This window comes from Chrysochloris asiatica, unplaced genomic scaffold, assembly GCF_000296735.1.
Source record: "Chrysochloris asiatica unplaced genomic scaffold, ChrAsi1.0 scaffold00097, whole genome shotgun sequence".
NCBI classification, from domain to species: Eukaryota; Metazoa; Chordata; class Mammalia; order Afrosoricida; family Chrysochloridae; genus Chrysochloris; species Chrysochloris asiatica.
Window position 1 is genome coordinate 7,247,330 of NW_006408615.1, and position 19,605 is coordinate 7,266,934.

A 19,605-nucleotide genomic window follows, 5' to 3' on the forward strand; every position below is an offset into this window, starting at 1 on the left:
GTATTTGAACCTCCGACCTTGCAGTTAAATTGAACTTGCGGTCCAGTGTTTGTCCAGTAGTGCCACACAAGGACTCCATTTATAACTGGATAAAACCAGTTGCTGTTGGACCCACTATGACTCCTCATATGTGTAAGAAATGGTTTTCATTCTTATGGAATTCAGATTTTTGCATTTCACAGAAGTTGAGGTAACCCATTCAGACCATTACCCCTAATGTGTCCTCTTGAACTTGAGTCTGGAAAAAATGATCTCTTAAAAGCAGGGCTTTGAACCGGTTCAAAGCAGTTCAGGAATTGCCATCTTAAACAAGGATCTTACCTGTATTGCACAGCAATCGAATTTGTTTCCTGTGATATTATATTACTCTCTAGTCTCCTGCATGAAATTGCTGAAACTTTCGGGAAGAACTGTGGCAAGACTCCTGGAGAGTAACACGTATTCTCAGCAGCAAGTCAGCTGCCGTATTTGAGCAAGCTGTTTGTTTCCTACTTGGGTCAAAATACCACAAGCAACAGATTTGGTTGCTATGCAACAGGCACATAGCCCTTCTTTATAGTGGAAATTAATGAATAGTTTTGAATGGGTTCATAGCTGCCTAAAAGTCACCTTGAACTCTTTCATAACCTGTGGTACATATAAGTACCACTTCCATTTCCCAACTCTGAGGTTTCTTGGGATATTTTTCCCCATGTCATTTAGTTTGTGCTAGCATTTGATGTGAAGACTTGGTGTGTCACTGCAGGATAAGCACTGGACTGCTACCCTCAGGGTCAGAGGTTCAAACTTACCAGCCACTCCTCAGAAACCCTATAGAGGGTCGTTATGAAAAGGAATTGACTCCACGGCACTTAACAACACACAACAGCATTTGGGGTGAGAGCTTGAGTAATTGTGTAAAACAGAAGGATGCTTACTGGCAACATGTTTCTGTGTCGAGAGATTAATGTTTCAGACAGTGCTCCCTGGAGGCATGTCTATGTAAAACTTTGATTTCTTTGGGCTTCTGTAGAGCAAAACAAGGTTTGTACGTACATTTGCTATTTCCTATGTGTAATAGGGAAGTTACAAAGTTCAGACTAGGTAACATTCAAGGAAATATGTTTTCCATACTTCATGCACTGATCCTGCTGCCAGAGTCCACTGGGACATATGTGTCCCATATGATATTTACTAAAATCATATACCTAACAAAAATTTTTAATGCCCAATGATTCAGCATGCATTCCATTAGTGAAAAACATATCTACAAAATCTTATCAAAAAATAGTTTAGTAATAAAAGAGTTTTAAGTCAAATCAGCTAGACAAACTAGTAAAAACTGGTTTGCCTTGGGTATTGGGCTAGTTTTACAAATTTTCTGTGTGCAATCAGTTTCAGGACTCCTGGTGGGGTGCTGCAAGATAAGCTAACCACAAGGTTAGCTGTTCAAACCCACCAGCTGCTCCTCAGAAATCCTACACAGTCACCGAGAGTCTGAAGCAACCCGATGGCACCCACCACCACCGCCACCATCAAAAGAGACTCCAACATTAGACTAGAAGCTGCTTTAGGGTAAATTATTATTATACAAGGAGTCCTGGTGTGGTGCTGTGGGCTAAGGCGTCAGACTGCAAAGTCATTTGAACTGCAAAGACGGTGGTTCAAGCTCACCCATTGCTTCTTGGAAACCCTATATAGGGGTCACTATGGGTCGGAATCGACTCGAGGATACTTAACAACAATAGCATTATTATGCAAATACTGTCTGGTTCCGGTTCTGTTTCCATGGCAATGCCGTAAAATATGGTACCATAATTGTGGATGTTCCTTTCATCTTTGAAACATTTTTGATTCCCTGGTTGAAATGTTTCGGAGCCCTGGTGGTGCCATGATTAAGTGCTCAGTTGCTAATCAGTAGGTTGGTGGTTCAAACCTTCCAGCCTCAGGTTCTGAGGGAGAAATACATGGCAGTCAGTCTCCAGGAAGCTACAGCCTTGAAACCCTCTGGGGAGGTTCTACTCTGTCCTCTAGAATCTCTCTGAGTCAGAATGCACTGACAGCAATGGGTTAGTGGAAAAGCTACCCTGATTAACACATTGAATATTAAATAAACTTCAATTAACTTGCATTATTGGCTTAATATGGTTTTTGTTTTAATATGTCTCAGAGTAGAACTGTGTTCCTTAGGGTCAGAGGCAGAATCATCAGGTCTTTCCAAAAAGCCTCTGGGTGGGTTCACACCACCAACTTTTCAGTTTGTTGTAGAATGCTTAACTATCTGTGCCACGCAGAGAGTCCATTAGCACTGCATTTGTTGTTGTTGTTAAGTGCTGTCGAGTCGGTTCTGACTCATAGCGACTGGGTATAAGGTTTCCAAGGAACGACTGGTGGGTTTGAATCACCGACCTTGCAGTTAACTATCCAGTGTTTATCCTACAGTGCCTCATAGTATAAAAAGGAGGGCACCCTTGCCCAGGTGTGTGGGAGACACATCTATGCCTTGTGTTTTTGAGAAAACAGATGAAAGATGACATTCATCTCTGGAATCATGGATTCAGGCAGTCACCAGAGTGAAGCAAAAGAGCTTGTCCACAGGTTTCCCACATCACTTAACATCCTTTGATTCTTTACCTGCAGTGGGCACGAGCCAGCACATTATTAGCGGGACTGTGTCTTCCAGGACTGAAGCGGGCATGAGGTGGCTGGGGTGCTCTTTGGACTGGCCATCCCGGGACCGTGTTCTTTCCAATTCTCGAATTCTCCCACTTGTCCCAGGGTCTCTGCACCCAGGAATCAGGGACACCCATCCCTCCCCCACACCAACGGTACATCCCAGGGCGCTGTGACTCTGTACATGACATGAAGGCGGCACAGAATGTTCCAGCCTTGGATATTTTGTCACCGAGGCTCTTTAATATCACTGCATCCTGCAGGAGTTACAGTAATACCGGTTTAATTATTTCTTTCTCCTGCTGGGGAACTACCTCCATCAGAATGGTTCTACGGAGCCCACCCCCAGCCCGGCAGCAGCCACAGCCGGGTGACAATATTAAACTGTTTTCTAAAACTTGAGCCTCAGCACTCAATTTAATATTAGCAATGTGCTCATCTACTCTGGTCTGCACTAGATAGAGGGAAAATTAGGAGAATTAGAAAGACCCCTTTTGGTGCTGTGAATGTGAATGGAAATTCAGGGAGGCTTCAGGAAGACAAAAGATTCCCCAGGGTTCAGTGGAGACATCACTAGGCCAGTAGAGCCCCCATTTCTCAACAGAAGTCCAGACATGGAATGGGTGACCAGCACACAGGAGTATCAGCGTCTCCTTTGACAGGGACCCTCTGCAAGGGGCATGCTTCCAGGATCAGGCAAGCAGCAGTTCTGTAATAGGTGTGATATTTACATTTTACATCCTGAATGGTGTTCCCCCAACTATGTGTTAGGAGTCCTGGTGTGGCACTGTGGGTTAATGCGCTGGACTGCAAAGTTGATTTGAACTGCAAAGTTAGTGGTTCAAGCTCACTTGGGAACCTTATACAGGGTCACTATGGGTCAGAACTGACTCCACCACACTTTAACAACTACGCATTAGAATGCTTTTTAGAAGCCAAGATGGCCAGACTTTGTCTCTCATACTTCAGACATATTATCAGGAGGGACCAGTCCCTGGAGAAGGACATCATGTTTGGTTAAGTGGAGAGTTAGCAAAAAAGAGGAAGACCCCTCAAGATGGACCGGAACAGGGACCTGCAGCAGCCATGGACTCCAGTGCAGCAACAATTGCGAGGATGGTGCAGGACTGGGCAGTGTTTTGTTCTGCTGTGCATAGGGTCACTATGAGTCAGGAAGGCCTGTATGGCACCTAACAACAACAACTATATGTGGGCATCGTAATCCTTGCATCTCGGGCCAAAGTACCTTTTTGGGGAAGGGGCTCAACTACAAAGTTGGTAAGTGATTCGAACCCACCCAGAGGTGCTGCAGAAGACAAGTATGGTGTTCTGTTTCTGAAAGATCACAGCGTTGGAAACCCTGTAGATCACAGTTCACTTCTGCACACATGGGGTTGATGGCACTCAACAGCAACAAAACAGGAAACCAAACATCACATTTAGAGCCAGCTCCAGTCTCCTTGGGCAAAGCAGGAAATAAAGCGCTGCCTTCCGAGGGTTTTGAGTTTTTATGCAAAATCTGCATCAAAACAGCCCCGACCCAGGAGACATCAAGGCAAGTGGTTGGATCCCCTCAGGGCAAACCCCCTTCCAAGACTAAGACTCAAGGGGAATACACCAGCAGGCATGTGCTCTGACTGGTAACTACGTTGGTCACCAATATGAGGAAGTGAGGGAAAAACAGCAATGCAGCTGCGAGCTAAGTCTGACCACATTCAATAGACTCCTGTGAACCCAGGTGGAGACCTGGTTGGCCAGCAGTGTGGCAAGACCTGGGGACTCCTGGGCCCAGCCACAGAGGACTAGAGTGGAGAGTGAAGAGTCCAGCTGATAAGAAGAGAGGGCATATGCATAAGAACACCCACACTTGAAGATAATACCCACTTGACCTGGCTTCAATGACTGGATGATCAGAGCTCAACCAGAAGAAGAAAGAAGAGGGAAAAAAGAGTAATCGGATACAATTTGATGAACTTAACCTATACCTATGGATGCAGTAGCTCAAAAGAGGGAAAAAATCTTTACAGCGAGGATCATTCCCACCCCCTCCATACACAGAGTAGACAGGGATGGGCAACTTAGACATTGGCTACCCAAAATTTGGGTGTGGGGGGGATACCTACAAAGGCAAGAGTGACTGGCTTACAGCTTTCAAGAGGGAGCCTAGATCCAGAGGGTGCAGGGAAAGGTAGAATCTCCACTGAGTAGTATCCAATCTGTCTCAGTGGAGCTGATGAAAGGAGATGTGGATAAGACTCTGTGGTACAATAGTGAATAATTGCTACCAGGATTGACTGTGAGGGTTGGAAATGTAAAGGTAGATGTTTTGTAGCAACAGAAGGGGAGTGATGGCCTTTGCAGCCCAGGAGTGGAGGTCCCTGGGACCATCAAGGGAGAAGAGAGGAGTGCGGGACCCCACCCAGAGAAGCAGTGACGCCAGAGATGGAGGCAGAGATGATGACATGGAGAGATGGAGTGGCTGGAGACTCTAGACACAGAGAGGGAGAGGGGCTGAGTGCTGACGACTAAGGGGCAGGCTTGCAGGATATACCCTTTGGTTGGTTGATGATGCATGGAGGGGACTGTAACCATGGCAATGAAATGATATACGATAGGATGAATGTAAAATTAATGTTCTCCCATGTAAACTATCACATAATTCACAATAAAACATTTAAAAAAAACAAAAAAAACCCAGCCATGCATGCCCGAGAAGGGGCAGGAGCCTTGTGTTGCATTTCAAGCATCTGAGACTTCCGAGTGACGTTTTCCAAACTGTAAAATCTGTTATGGATAAGGCCTCTCTTGCAAGGATATTACGGCAAGAGAGTCCCAAAGAGTAGCCCCTCCCCGCTTCACCTCCATTCTGCACATTCCACCAAGCTTCATGGTGTGTGTATTGAGACCCTGTGAACTCTAATTGTTCCATGGAACAGAATTTAGGGGCACTTTCTCTGATGAGCTTGGAGGTTTGAATTTGGGATTTTTTTTTTTTTATCTTTTGATCGAAGCAGACAACAACTGACTCAGCCAGGGGAGCAAGGTGGCATTCCTTTTTAAATGTTCAGAAGCTCTTCTCCATGGAGAAGGAGTTACATGGGAGACAGTTTCCGAAGGAGAACCAGAAATGAGGGGTGAGTGAAAGGATGGGGAGCGATGGGCACTGTCCCGGTGATCTCTCTGTCTTCACTCGATGTTCTTGTACTTGGTGAACAGGTTGTAGAGGACCCTCAGGGTAGACTTGAGGTCCAGATTCACCACATCTGTGGAAGGAAGCAGAGAAACCCATGGGTCCTGGTCTGCCAGAAAGATAAGGCATCCATGTGCCCACACGACCTGCTCAGCCCTGGGGCTGTTTCTTCACCAGAGGCCCTGGCCGTCCTCCACAATGACCGCTAGCTCTCTTGAAACTATTGGTGGTTCAGGGGTGAAATTCTCACCTTCCACACAGGAGCCTTGGGTTCGATTCCCAGACAATGCTCGTTAAGCACAGCCATTACTCATCCATCCGTGGAGGCTTGTGTGCTGTTCTGATGCTGAACAGGTTTCATCAGAGGTTCCAGAATAAGATAGACTAGGAAGAAAGACCTGGCGATCTACTTGAAAATCACCCATGAAAACACTGGATCGCAATGGTCTGATCGGGCGGCATTTCATTCTGTTGTGTGTAGGGTCACTGTGAGCTGGGGACCAACTTAAGCAGCTAACAGCAGATGCCTCCTGGCCCCAGTGCCCAGAACAACTGCAAGTCCAAGGCAATATGGGTAGCACCTTCCAGAGACATGCAGATTGCTAAGGGAGCTCCCAGCATGCACTACCACACTCCTGGGAACCAAGGCCTGAGACGGTGATGTGCCTTAGTCCAATCTAGAACTTGTATCAGGACTGGTCTATGAAGCAAGAATGGGTGCGGGGGTGTGGAGCTTTGTAACAACAGACATTTACTGCGTGCCAACCCTAAGGTCGGAGTCCTGGTGTGGCGCTGTCGGTTAATGCACAAGACTGCAAGGTCATTTGAATCGCAAGGTCAGTGGTTCAAGCACACCAGTCACTCCTTGGAAACCCTATACAGGGTCACAATGGGTCAGAATTGACTCCACGGCACTTAACAACAACAATGACAACCCCAAGATCAGCAATGAAAACCCATAGCTGCTCTGTGGGAGAAAGATAAGGCTGTCTTGGAAACTCTATACAGAGTCACTATATGTCAGAAGCGACTCGATCGAAGGCAGTGGGTTTGGTTTTAGGTTTGAAACAACCTGCAGACCAGGGGCCTGGCCCAGTGTGGTCATCAGGGAGACTGGGCTTTCTTCAGCAGGACAGTTATTTGGTGAGAGCCCCTGGCAGGGCACTTATAGAACCAGACAGCCCCCTCTGGCCCCAGTATGGTGGGAAGGGACCTGTCTGTCAGGGATTCAGGGCACCTAGTTCTTCTCCTCACTGGCTTTGTGACTTCCCTGCTCTGGGCCTTAGCCTTTTCATCTGTGAAATGGGCCCACTGGACCAGATGATACTAATGACTCTTTGAGCTCTGAGTTCCTGTGGCCCCACCCTGCCCTCCCCCTGCAGGTTATGAACCTCATGAGGTAGAAGTGTCATCTGCCACAGACAGGGCAGGCTGGGTGGCTTATCCTGAGCCCAGGAGTCCTGGTGTGGTGCTGTAGGGGAAGCACTGGACCACAAGGTCGGTTTGAACCGTAAGATCAGCAGTTCAAACTCACGAGCCACTCCTCAGAAATGCTATACAGTGTTGCTATGGGTCTCGGCGGCATTTAACAACAACAAAGAAGGGAGCCCAGAGCTGGCACCATCAAGGAGAAGGCCAGGACTCCCAACGTAAAATGGCTCACCCATGATATGTCATGGAAAGGAAGTCAGAACTTGAACTCAGGACTTTGGGATGGTTCCATCAGGGGGCCCCCGGGTCTCCCTACCAGTGCTTCAGCCCAGCTCCTGGCCAGGCCCATGTGGGCAGTGGGAGAGTTGTAGAAACTCCTGAAAAGGGGGTCCTCACTGAGACAGGAGGGAGGAATCAGGTCTTTAGGGGGTGTGGCCACAGGAGGCCCCTGGACTCCTGGTGTGGCTCTGTAGGATAAAAACTCAACCTTAGGCCCGTTTGAACCTCAAGATCATGGGTTCAAACTTAGCAGATGCTCCTTAGAAACCCTATATAGTGTGTCTATGAGTTGAGACCAACTCAACAACACTTTAACAACAACGAACATAAAGGTTGTGGTTCAAACACACCCATGGAAGAAAAGCCATGGAGACCCAAAAACATTGTTGTTGTTAAGTAGTACCGTTGAATCAGTTCCAGTTCGTAGCAACCCTGTATAAGGTTTTCAAGGAGTGCCTGGTGAGTTTGAACCCCTGAACTGGAGGTTCAAATCAACCTTGCAATCCAGTCAATAAAACCCTGTAAAGCAGTTCCACTCGGACACACAGGGAGCCCCCCTGGCATTAAGTTCTCATTCCTCAGCCTGATCAGTGACCGCTTCCTGTTTTCACAGGAAACGTGGACCGGCTTGAACATTCATACCCCTGCCTAGTTTCCCCAAAGCTGAGGTGAAGTCTAGCTGATGCTCACACCAGGACCACAGTGTCAAGCAGAGGAGCGAGAGGCACCCACTCCACTTAACCCTGGGGAGTCAGGGATGGGGGTGGGGAGGGTGGGTGGGGGTTCCAGCCCACAGGGAACCTGGAGGGTACACCAACAGCATCTTAAAGAGGGGGCCATGGGGATACAGGCTGGCAAGCTGCCCAGAAGTGATGCAACCACAAGCCAGGATCCATCTCATGGGTTCCTCCCTCAAGCCGCGCCCAGACACGCCCCAGACACACCCAGACTGAACTGGTCCCACCCTCAGCCCCGCCCACTCCACTGCTGGCCATGCCCATGACCCCCTCCCTGCCATGCAGCTACTTTTCTCTCTGGATGCTCCTTTCTTGAGGGCCGTGCCCCCATATCTCAGGGAAGACCCAAGAGGACACTTGGCTCAGCCAACCCCCACCCACTCTGGGCCGCCAGGGTCTCTGCCCGCCCCCGAGTGATGGCTGAGATTTCTTCCTCAGTCTCCCCATTACCCCATCACCCAGCATCACCTACACGAGTCACACACCCAGGTGCACTGGCCTCTGCCTCATCTTTTAGAAGAGCAAATTGTCTAGCCCCATCCCGTCCCTCCTGAATCAGAGACTGGGTAGGAAACAGCCATCTGTGCTTGACAAGCCCCCACAGTGGACTGGAGAGGCCCTTTTCATGGTCCCTTGAAACGGGAGCCAGGTACAAGACTGGGGTGATTTCCCACTTTGTGTGAGTACCCTGGTGGACATCACCCAACGCTCAGTAAATCTCACTAAAGCCTTTAATACATTTTCAAGGCAGGAAACAGCAACTGCCAGATGCCATCTGGAGAGGCACTTAACTCCCAAAACTCGAGGCTAGAGACCACCTCTTCAAAGTGAAGAGGCTATGAATGAATTGCCGAGGGTGAGGTCACAAGGTCAGCAGAACCCAGCCTCGGGTTCTGGCCCCTTGTTGCCAGCCCCCCGCTCCCCCAGGGCCCCAGGACAGGAGGCATTACCTTCAGGACGAGCCTTGGGTTTCTTGAGTCCCCCATCCAGCATCAACTCAAAGGCGAACACCACGTTGTGGACCTACCCCAGAAAGCCAGAGTTAATGGTGGGCAGACAAGCTCTATGTCCCACCCCACTAAGCCCACTGCTCTCCTAGGGGCAGATGGAACCCAACTGGTGTGGGAAAGACCTTCAGAATCATTGTCAACAAGGGCTCGGGTGGGCAGAGAGAGTGGTAAAGATGTCCAGGAGGCAGACACTGTAGTTCCTAGGTGGTCTTACTCCTCCCACTGGTGATGGAGGCTTCAGAGACACACAGGTGAAGGAGCAAAGTCTGTCCCTAAGGACATGGCTACAGACCTTGGGCACAGCCACATGATGAGAAGGTGAAAGTGACTTCATTTTACAGAAGGGGAAACAGAGGCTCAGTGAGGACATGCCACTGCCCAGGGCACATCCACGCAGTGAGGAAGTGATAGTGACCCATTGTACAGATGAGGAAACTGAGAGTCAGGACAAGCCACTTTTCAGAGGCACCAGCATCCAGTGTCTGTAGGACAGCCTCGTTAGATTGTCAGACTCTTTCAGACATGGTGCTCCCCAGAGCAGGGGCAGTCTTGGTATGGAGTGGGCACCGTGGTCCCATCAGAACCGTAATCCGACGGTGGCCATGAGTTTCAGCCTGCAGGACCTAGGTTCTGGCCCATGACATGCAAAATGCCAGGGAAAGGTGGACACGTCCCCAGCCCTGGCATGATTCATCCCTGAAAATAAAGGGCTTAGAACCACTCAGCCCCTGAGCAGGCTTGAAAGTTTCACTCTGTTAAGGGCTGTGAGAATCACATGGAGCGGGAATAAAATGTGGGCCCACTTTGGTCTGGATTCAGAATCTGTGCCCTAGGAAGGAGGGAAATGGGGAACGTAATTCATGTCACTGGACTGAACACTTCAAAGTGGTTAAAATGGCAAACTTTGACATTTACATATTTTACTGCAAGAAAATAAGTAATTAAAAAAAAAAAAAAAATTAGTGTCCTTTCTCCCAAACATCCTGCCCACGCTCCAACCAGTCTTCAAAAAGGTCATGGAAAAATGAAAAGATAAAGCAATTTTCCCACGAACGTTTTGAAACCACAGTGTATACATTCGCATCAGCAGACCACCAATGAAAGAATTCACACACAAACATACACAAACACACTCAACAGGTTTAAATCAAGATGGAGACACCATGTGAGCAAACAGAAAAAGAAGAAAAACGTCAGGTTTAGAAGATTCTTCCCCAAAGCAGAGCTAATCAGTACCAATCTGGGAAGCTCTCCAAGAATCTCTTCCACCAGGCTCTCAGGGTCTGAAGAACCATCTCTCCAGTCACAATGGGTAATCAGAGAAGGAATGGCCCTGCTTACCACTGAGCTGGACAAGAGGCAGTCATGCTTGCTCCCAGAAACCACTCAGGGGCTCTGAGAGTGATCAAGCCCCAGAACCCACCCCTTTCCCCAGAGAGAACAATTTAATGCAGGCATGTGCCCTCAAGACCCATGTTTTAGTTACTCGGTTCAACAGTAATTGGTCTTAAAGTACAGTTTCCCTTCTACTTTCTTCCCAGCCCGAGGAAACTTCCAGAAAGAAACTGCCACAGTTCCTCTGTTTGTTATCTCTCAGGACCATGCTTTCACCCCAAACAACCTTTATGGCCCAGCTGAGACACTTCCTCTGAGGAAAATAAAATCAGCAGGCAGTGACTAGGAGGTTGATAGGAAAGTGGGAGACCTCTGAGGCGGGGAGGAACTGGACCCCACAAAAGGCCCAGAGCCCCACGCCACTGCTACGAGCCACACGTCGGCTGTACTCCCCTGCATTCCTCTTCTCTGAAATTCAAGGAACTTTAGAAAACCTGGCCTGGTAAAGAAAGAATAGAAGGTTCCAGTCAGGAGTTGGCTCTTCCAGTTCCGCCCTGGGCTAGTCTCCGCCTTCCCTAGGTTCCGTTTCATCCTCTGGGGAAGTTGAGGAAATCAAATGAGGAGCTTCGTGTTGTGGACTGAATTGTGTCCCCTGAAAATGTGTGCTGAAATCCTAACCTCTGTGCCTGTTAAGACCCCGTTTGGAAATAGGGGGGTTTCTCTTGTTGTTAGGGTGGGTCTTAAACCTAACCACTTTTGAGTTATAAATAGTCAACATGGATGCAGAGAGACACAGAGGGGGAGACAGAAGTCAGAAGAGAGGCCTGCCTTTAAGCAAAGGGACACCAAGGACTGTCATAAGTATGGTAAGCACAAAACTATCTCATGAAGCCTTCTGTGAACTAAATGAATAAATAACTTACGAGGGAGTTTTAAACGTTCATGCAAAAATTCCATTATCTTTCAACTTCTTTTTTCCACAAATTTTTGAAGCCCCCCTCTTATGTCTTGAGCAATGCACCCTTTTAAATAATTATCAAGTGTGGCATTGTAAGATAAGCACTGGACTGCTAACCACAAGGTCGGCGGTTCAAACCCACCAGCTGCTCCTAGGAAACCCTATCCAGGGTCGTTATGAGTCAGAATAGACTCCACAGCACTTAATAACAACATATGAGATTGAAGCGGCTCTAAACCAAATATGAAAACTCCTACAGACAGTGGGTCAACCTTAACGATGGGGACGCATTGTGACATACGTAATTGCAAAACCGATTGCAGAGCAATGGCTGTCTCAAATATGTGGCCTTTTTAGCCTTGGGTGTGCAATTCTTCTAAGATGATTTGCTAGGCCACAATGTTGCAAAGGGATGGATTAGTCGTCTATGCAAATAAGGTATCCAAAATCCTTGCAGGGATTGGTTAATTCCCATGCAAACTAACTGGGTGTGGCCCACCTTGAGGATTGGTCAGTTTTGCCATCCTGCTAGGCTTAAAGCAGTCAACTCTACAATGATTAGCAGGACCTAACTACCATGAAGAAAAAACAGCCAGGAGTGGAATGTATCCTCTTGACCTGGGGTTTCTGTGCTGCGAACCTTCTAGACCCAGGAGACAGAGCTATGCCACTGAAGACAGAGAGAGACCATGAGAGATGGTAGTGTCACCAGACAGAAGCTGAAGGGACTAGCAGATGGCTGCTGCGTGCTCACTGAGTACCTTCGGGCAGGAAGCTTCCTGGGGGATGGAGTGGTATAACCCTGGGCACTGTCAGCAGAGCAATATTTGTTTGTACAAGGCAGAGACTAAGAGCGAAGCCTGCCTCCCTGCCCAGCAGAGAACAGACCGACAGCTTTCTTGGTTGGGTGGAAGCTGTCCTGATTAACAAGATGTATCTTGTCTCCTGAGTTGTATACTGTTACCTCCAACTACATCCTGCCTCCTAAATTGTAGCCAGGTAACCACAAGGTTGGCAGTTCAAACCCACTAACCGCTCCTCGGAAACCCTCTACAAGGGTCGCTATGAGTTGGAACTGACTTAATGATACTCACCACCAACACCTCCCTAGTAAACCCTATGGGAAACCTGGTATGATGCTGTGGGTTAATGCGCTGGACTGCAACGCTGGTTTGAACTGCAACCTTGCAGTTCAAGCTCACCAGCCACTCCTCAGAAACCCTATACAGGGTCATTATGGGTCAGAACCGACTCAACAGCACTAACAACAACAAAAAACAGTAAACCCCACAATGATGTGCATGGTCTGGGGGCTCTGTGGGGACTATTGCAAAGCATTCTGGGACCCAGCCGAGGAGTGCAGTGCCGAGGGAGGGATGGCTGGTGTCGGAATTGGTAAAAAGGTTGGAAGGCAGAGACATGTCTGACCTCCTCAGTGGCCCTACAGGGCAGTGTAGAACTGTCACCTCAGGTTTCCAAGGCTATTGCCCTTATGGGAACAGATTGCCTCATCTTTTCTAATGAGTTTTTGGTTAGTAACCAAATGCCTAACCACTGACACCAGGGTGTCCTTTGTATATTTTTTTTGGTGCATAAATTCACCAAAGAAAGAAACCACCAGAAATGTCAGCACACTGAGAGTACTTCACCTCCACCCTTCCCACAGGCCTCTCTTCGCTCCCCCCCCCCCCCCCCACCACAGTTGTTATGACCCCTTTCAGTGGGGAGGACAGTGGACGATGGTCCCTAAAATACCTTCCCTTCATGGTTCCTATTCAGAAGAGAAGGCGGATGACTCAGGCGTCCTCGCTGCCTCCCAGGACGGGACAGCAGCAATAGAGACTTTCATCCTCGTCTCAAAATGAAGAAAGTGGGGGGCTGGGGTGATGTGACCCCCACCTTTTGTGAAGTGCCTCTGCTTGTTGGAGAGAAATCAGTTTCAGATCTCTGGGCTCAACACACAGTGCCAGCCAGTCCATTCTTAGAACAATTTCTGTCTCCAGAACAAGACGGCCGCGGTCAGACACCCTGAGGCCTGGAGGTGCACGAACCTCTTCATTCTGTCTCCTAGGGCCAGTACACCCAGCACTGTGACCCCATAAAACAGGGAAGAACTACCCCATAGGGTTTCCAAGACTGTAAGTCTTCATTGAAACAGACAGCCGCTTTCTCCTCCAGAGCTGATGGTGGCTTCAAACCACTGACCTTCCGGTTAGCAGCCTAATGCTTACCCCACTGCACTACTAAGGCTTCTACCTATGTCCAGGATAGTGGTGGTGGTGGTTCTGTGCCGTTGAGTCAGTTCCGACTCATAGCGACCCTGTAACAGGGTTTCCGAAGCTGTAAATCTTTATAGGAGCAGAAAGCTTCATCTTTCTCCCATGGAACAGCTGGTAGTTTCGAACTGCTGACCTTGCGGTTCACAGCCCAATTCGTAATCACTATGCTATCAGAGGTCCTTGTCCAGGACAGTAGTAAATACATTTAAGACAACATTTGTCCTTTGAATGATCATCTTTGTTTCTCTCTCTCCCCCAACAGGGATTCCACTTTGCCCTGATTCCTGATGCCTCTCAGCAGATAAGACACCAGCAGCCTGACTGTGAGGTGCCGGCAGTGAGCAGATGGATAAATCCCGGCTGCTACCAGGATACATGGTCCACCCCCTGACTCCCGGGTCTGACACTTTAGGGAAACAAAACAACAGATGTCTGAGTTCAGAGCAAGACAGACAGGGGGTAAGTTAAGGGTCTGAGGGCAGGGCACCAAATAGGACCGCTGCAGGCTGAGCCCCGGAACCTTCAGGCAGGATAAAAACTAGAGGGGTACCCATTCAGCACGTGGGTGGAGGGGAAACTGGCATGTGCCGACCCCCATCTAACTGAGACCCTGGGACGCCAGCAGTCATACTTTGGGATTTTCCCTAAGAAATCAGTCCAAAAGGAATGGAAGAAACATATTCAAGAAGGCATCCTAGGGCTTTTGTTATTTTAATATTCCAACTGCGCGTACATATATATAGAGAGAGATAGACATAGAGAGAGAGAGAGAGAGAAAGTGTGTCCTGGTGTGGCGCTGTAGGATAAGCACTCGACCGTAAGGTTGGTTTGAACTGCAAGGTTAGCAGTTCAAAGTCACCAGCCGCTCTTCGGAAACCTGATAGGCAGTTGCTATGAGTCAGAACTGACTCTTCGGCACTTAACAATAACATATAAATATAAATAAACAAATCCACTGCCTTGGAGTCGATTCTGACCATAAGATAGAGGAGAATTACTTTGTAGGATTTCTTAGACTGTAAATTTTTATGGCAACAGACAGCCTCATTTTTCACCCATGAAGCAAGTGGTAGGTTTGAACTGCCGACCTTGAAGTTAGCAACCCGCAGCACCCTAGGGCTCCTTCACACACACACACACACACACACACACACACACACACTCACTCACTCACACACACACACATTAACCCTTCAGTTATACAGCTGATTCCAACTCACAGAGACCCTACAGCAGACAGTAGAACAACCCCAAAGGGCATCCAAGTTTTCAGTCTTTTCAGAAGTCAGCTGCCACATCTTTCTCCCTAGAAGCATCTGGTGGATTTGAACCTCCAAGCCTTTGGTTAGCAGCCCACTGTCCACTAGGGCAATCTTTTTCTTAAGGCTATATAGCACTGTAGGGTAAGCACTGAACTGCTAACCTCAAAGTCGATGTTTCAAACCCACCAGCTGCTCCTCAGAAACCCTATAGGGTTGCTACGAGTTGGAACCAAGTTGAAGGCACTTAACAGCAGATACCTTAGATTTATTCAGTCAGTGTGCTGGAAACTCTGTCACACTGCAACACTTTTTTCAAATCCTCACAATCAACTTTTGACACTGTCATTGCTAGCTGCTATCGAATCTACTAGCCCTTCCTTGGGAGAAAGATGAGGCTTTCTGCTCCCGTAAAGATTTACAACCTTGGAAACCCTGTACAGGATCGCTATGAGTTGGAATCGACTCCTCGGCACATAACAACAACAACAACCAGAGATGGCGAAACAGATGGAGACATGGGGAGAGGAGCAGCTGAGAACTCTAGATTCATAGGAAGAGAGGGACTGAGAGCTGGCAGCCAGGAGGCAGACTTGCAGAATGTGCCCTTTGGTGGTGTAAATTATTATATATGCCTGAGTGTTTAAAAAGAATAAAATAAAAAAGAGCGGAAATGAAGAGTTAAAATGACTGTTAACTGATAGTACATGGTGGAGATTATAATCATTGTAATTAAACAAAGTAAAATAAATAAAATAAAAACAAACTGTGCCATTTTAACCATTTTTAAGTGGCATTAATCCACTCACTATGCTGTATTGCCATCACCACCATGACCCCAAATAGAAACTGGTACCCATGAAGCAATACCTTCCCATCCAATCCTACCTCAACCCCCTGGTAATCACTAATCTACTTTTTGTCTCTGTCTCTGCCTGTTTTAGACACCATCAAACCTGTGAAAGCCAGAGCCTGTGGAAAGCAGAAACTTGTCAGAAAAGGAAAACACAAATATTTTCTACCAAAGTGAGCAACAGAAAAAAATGGTCAGACTTGTTGAGTCAGTTCTGACTCTTAGCAACCCCAAGGTCCACCAGAACAAAACACTTCCTGGTCCTGTGCCATCCTCACAATCACTACTGTATTTGAGCCTGTTGTTGCCATCACTGTGCCCAGCCATCACGCTGAGGGCACCTGGTCAAAGGTGGGGACTTGCAAGACCTGGAGAAACAAGGCAGTCGCCTCCATTTCCAGCTCTCCCGGCTGTCACCATATCCCACTGAAGTCGAAGCACAAAATATGGGACCTTTTGTGCTGGGATTCTTTGAGTCCCCATAATGTTCTCATTTCTCTTTATGGCGGAATCTTGGTCCATTACATGGGTGGAGAGCATTTTGTCTGTCCATTCATCGGTTGATGGACACTTGGGTTGTTTCCACCTTTGGGCTCTTCTGACTAGTACTGCCAAGGACATTGATTCTACTGTTTTTTATAGAGAAAAACATAGAAAAGCCCCTGACAGCTCAAGAGAAGGGAACAGCGAAGACACCAGGGAACAGCGAAGACACCAGCAGCAGGACCATCGGAAAATGGTACTTAGGAAACACACGAAAAGCAATAGAACCACCAGGTGTGGTGCAAACACAGCATGAGAAAGAGAAGGGTGGCCAACCCTTCTTATCCTGGATAGAGATGATCTGAAATTACAGAGTCCCGTGGAAATGGGCCAGGCAGGAGAAGAGCAAGGGAAATCTTTGCTTTGCTTCTGATTCTGATGTAACTGCATTTAAAGGGATCAGAAACCACTGAGGATTGCAGTTTGGTTTCTGATCCTTTAAATACAATTACATCTCATGGTAACCAGTCCTTGCAGAAGGACATCCTACTTGGTAAAGTACAGGGTCAGTGGAAAGGGGCTAGACCCTCCTCACGCTGGACGACACGATGGTAGCAGCTGGATGACACAATCTATCATACCAAAGATTGTGCGGATGGTACCGGACCAGGCAGTGTTTTGTGGGGCTGCTAAGAGTCAGAACTGACTTGATGACCCCTAACAACAACCTCAAATGGTTAATGTTTAAAAGAGCAAAGCCAGGCCACAGGAAGTGTTGTCAGGTGATGGTCTATACTGCATTCCCACCAAGGTTCCTCGGGCCGTTCCCAGGGACCAAGACTGTCCACGCACCTTCTGGTCAAAGCTCTCTGGAGTCAGGTAGAAGTTGTGGAGTGGGACGAAGTAGTCTTCCAGAAGGCCCATGAGCAGAACCAGGTAGACACCATCTGCAAACTGAAGGGAAGCACATGGTCAGGTGTCTGGGCAGTGCGAGGGAATATGCGCAAACAGTCTGTGTCTACTCAGGACTGAGCAAGAGCACAAGCTGCCCACCCTTTATTCTGGCTGAGAACCTGGAGCCAGGAGGCCAGGGAGCAGGTGCAAAACACCAAGCTCAGTACAGGGCTCCTCACTGGTAAAAAAAAGTCTATCAAGAGAAGAGAAAGACATACATGCAGATAAGCATGTACACACATGTACATATACACATTGATGTATGTGCACATGTGCGCACACAAATGAAAGTAGACACACAAACACATACATGCACACATGTACACATATACTCGTGTACACACATGGACACATGACCGTGCATGCAAATGTGTGAACGCAGATACTTATACACACATGCATATGTGCGCACACATGAAAATTCATGTACTCGCACCTATGCATGGACAGATAACCATGTACACAGATACACATGTTTAGACACAGGTGCACATGTACACATGCCCGTGTACATGGATATACACATATACATGCACACACATACATGCACATACATGCCTGTGAATAGACATTTGGACCTATGTCTATGTGACTCCCAGGACATCAAGACTTTAATGACTTATATATCCGTTGTTGTTAAGTGCCGTTGAGTTGGTTCTAATTCATAGCAACTGTGTATAGGGTTTCCAAGGAGCAACTGGTGAGTTTGAACAGCTGACCTTGCGGTCCAGTGCATTATTCTCTAGCACCACACCAGGCCCTGATGTATTCATTAAAACGCTCAGATTCCTTTGCAACAAGAAAAAGACACCTCTGTGCATTGCTGTGGCCAGTAACTCTTCCAGGTGAGCCAAGGTTAGAAATGTGTCTAAGAACTCTTTACAGTGTGAAGATTAAAAAGAAAAGAAACAGAGAGATTGAGTGGATAAAGTTCATGCCCTGTCCAGGCTCAATCTAAGGTATTCTGGCCATCAGTACTGATGACCAGGCCACACCGCTGATGGCCCCGAAAGTGTGCCCTGCCTGTGTCCCACAATCCCACCTATAAACGTTGACCCCGAGGACATCAATCAGCAAGGGCACAAAGCCTCCAGTAACAGAGGGTTCCTTCAATGAAAGGCTTTATAACTGGGTGCTTCAATCATGGCAACCCCATGCCTGTCAGGGCAGAGCTGTGCTCCACAGGATTTTCAGGGGCTAAATTTTTGGAAATAGGTCACCAAACCTTCTTCCAAGGAACCGCCAACCTTTCGTTGAGCACATTAACCACCAACCTTTCATTGAGTACATTAACTGTTTGCTGCACCCTGGGACTCTTACAATTGGATAAAAGGCATTTACAAAAAGGGGTAAGACAGATAGATGGATAGATAGATGACAGATAGACAGATTATATAGGTTGATAGAGAAAGAGATTAGATAGATCAGCAGAACATCAGAGGGTAAAACACAAACACACACATGCACACTCACACACACAAAGACATCCATAATATACTTGTTAAGTGCTATTGAGTCTGCTCCAACTCATGTTGTTGTTGTTGTTGTTGTTGTTGTTAGGTGCCATTGAGTCAGTACCAACTCATAGCAACTCTGAGTTGAAGAGAGAACGAAACACTGGCCTGTCCTGGGCCAACTTCACAACTGTTACTATGCCTGAGTCCACCGCTGCCGCCACTGTGCCAATCCATCTCATTAAGGATGTTCCGCTTTTTCTCCATCCTTCCACCTTGTTGTTTTTGTTGTTGTTAGGTGCCATCGAGTGGGTACCGACTCTTAGCAACCTTATGCACAACAGAACGAAACACTGCCTGGCCCTGGGCCAACCTCATATTTGTTGCCATGCTTGAGCCCATTGATGCTGCCACTCGGCCAATCCGTCTCACTGGGGGTCTTCCTCTTTTTCTCTGACCCTCCACCTTACCAAACATGATATCCTTCTCCAGAGACTGGTCCCTCCTGACAATATGTCCAAAGTATGAGAGACGAAGTTTGGCCATCCTGGCCTCCAAGGAGCACTCTGGCTGCACATCTTCCAACACAGATCTGTTGGTTCTTTGGGCAGTCCATGGCACTTTCAATATTCTCCTCCAACTGCGTAACTCAAAAGCATACGGTCTTCCTTATCCACTGTCCAGCTTTCACATGCATGAGAGATTATTGAAAATACGTAATCCAAGGATCA

At 47.6% G+C, this 19,605-nt stretch overlaps 1 protein-coding gene across 1 annotated transcript in view; it reads right to left on the minus strand.

Moving 5' to 3' along the window:
- Nucleotides 1-5,830: 5,830 nt before the first annotated feature.
- Nucleotides 5,831-19,605, minus strand: part of PARVB (parvin, beta) — a 179,319-nt gene continuing 165,544 nt past the window's right edge. Inside the window, exons 11-13 of the mRNA XM_006866841.1 lie at nt 17,319-17,420; nt 9,240-9,312; nt 5,831-5,915 (exon numbers count right to left, since the gene is read on the minus strand). Coding sequence (XP_006866903.1) covers nt 5,839-5,915; nt 9,240-9,312; nt 17,319-17,420 — 252 coding nt within the window. The 3' untranslated portion in view covers nt 5,831-5,838. The remainder of the gene's footprint in view (nt 5,916-9,239; nt 9,313-17,318; nt 17,421-19,605) is intronic.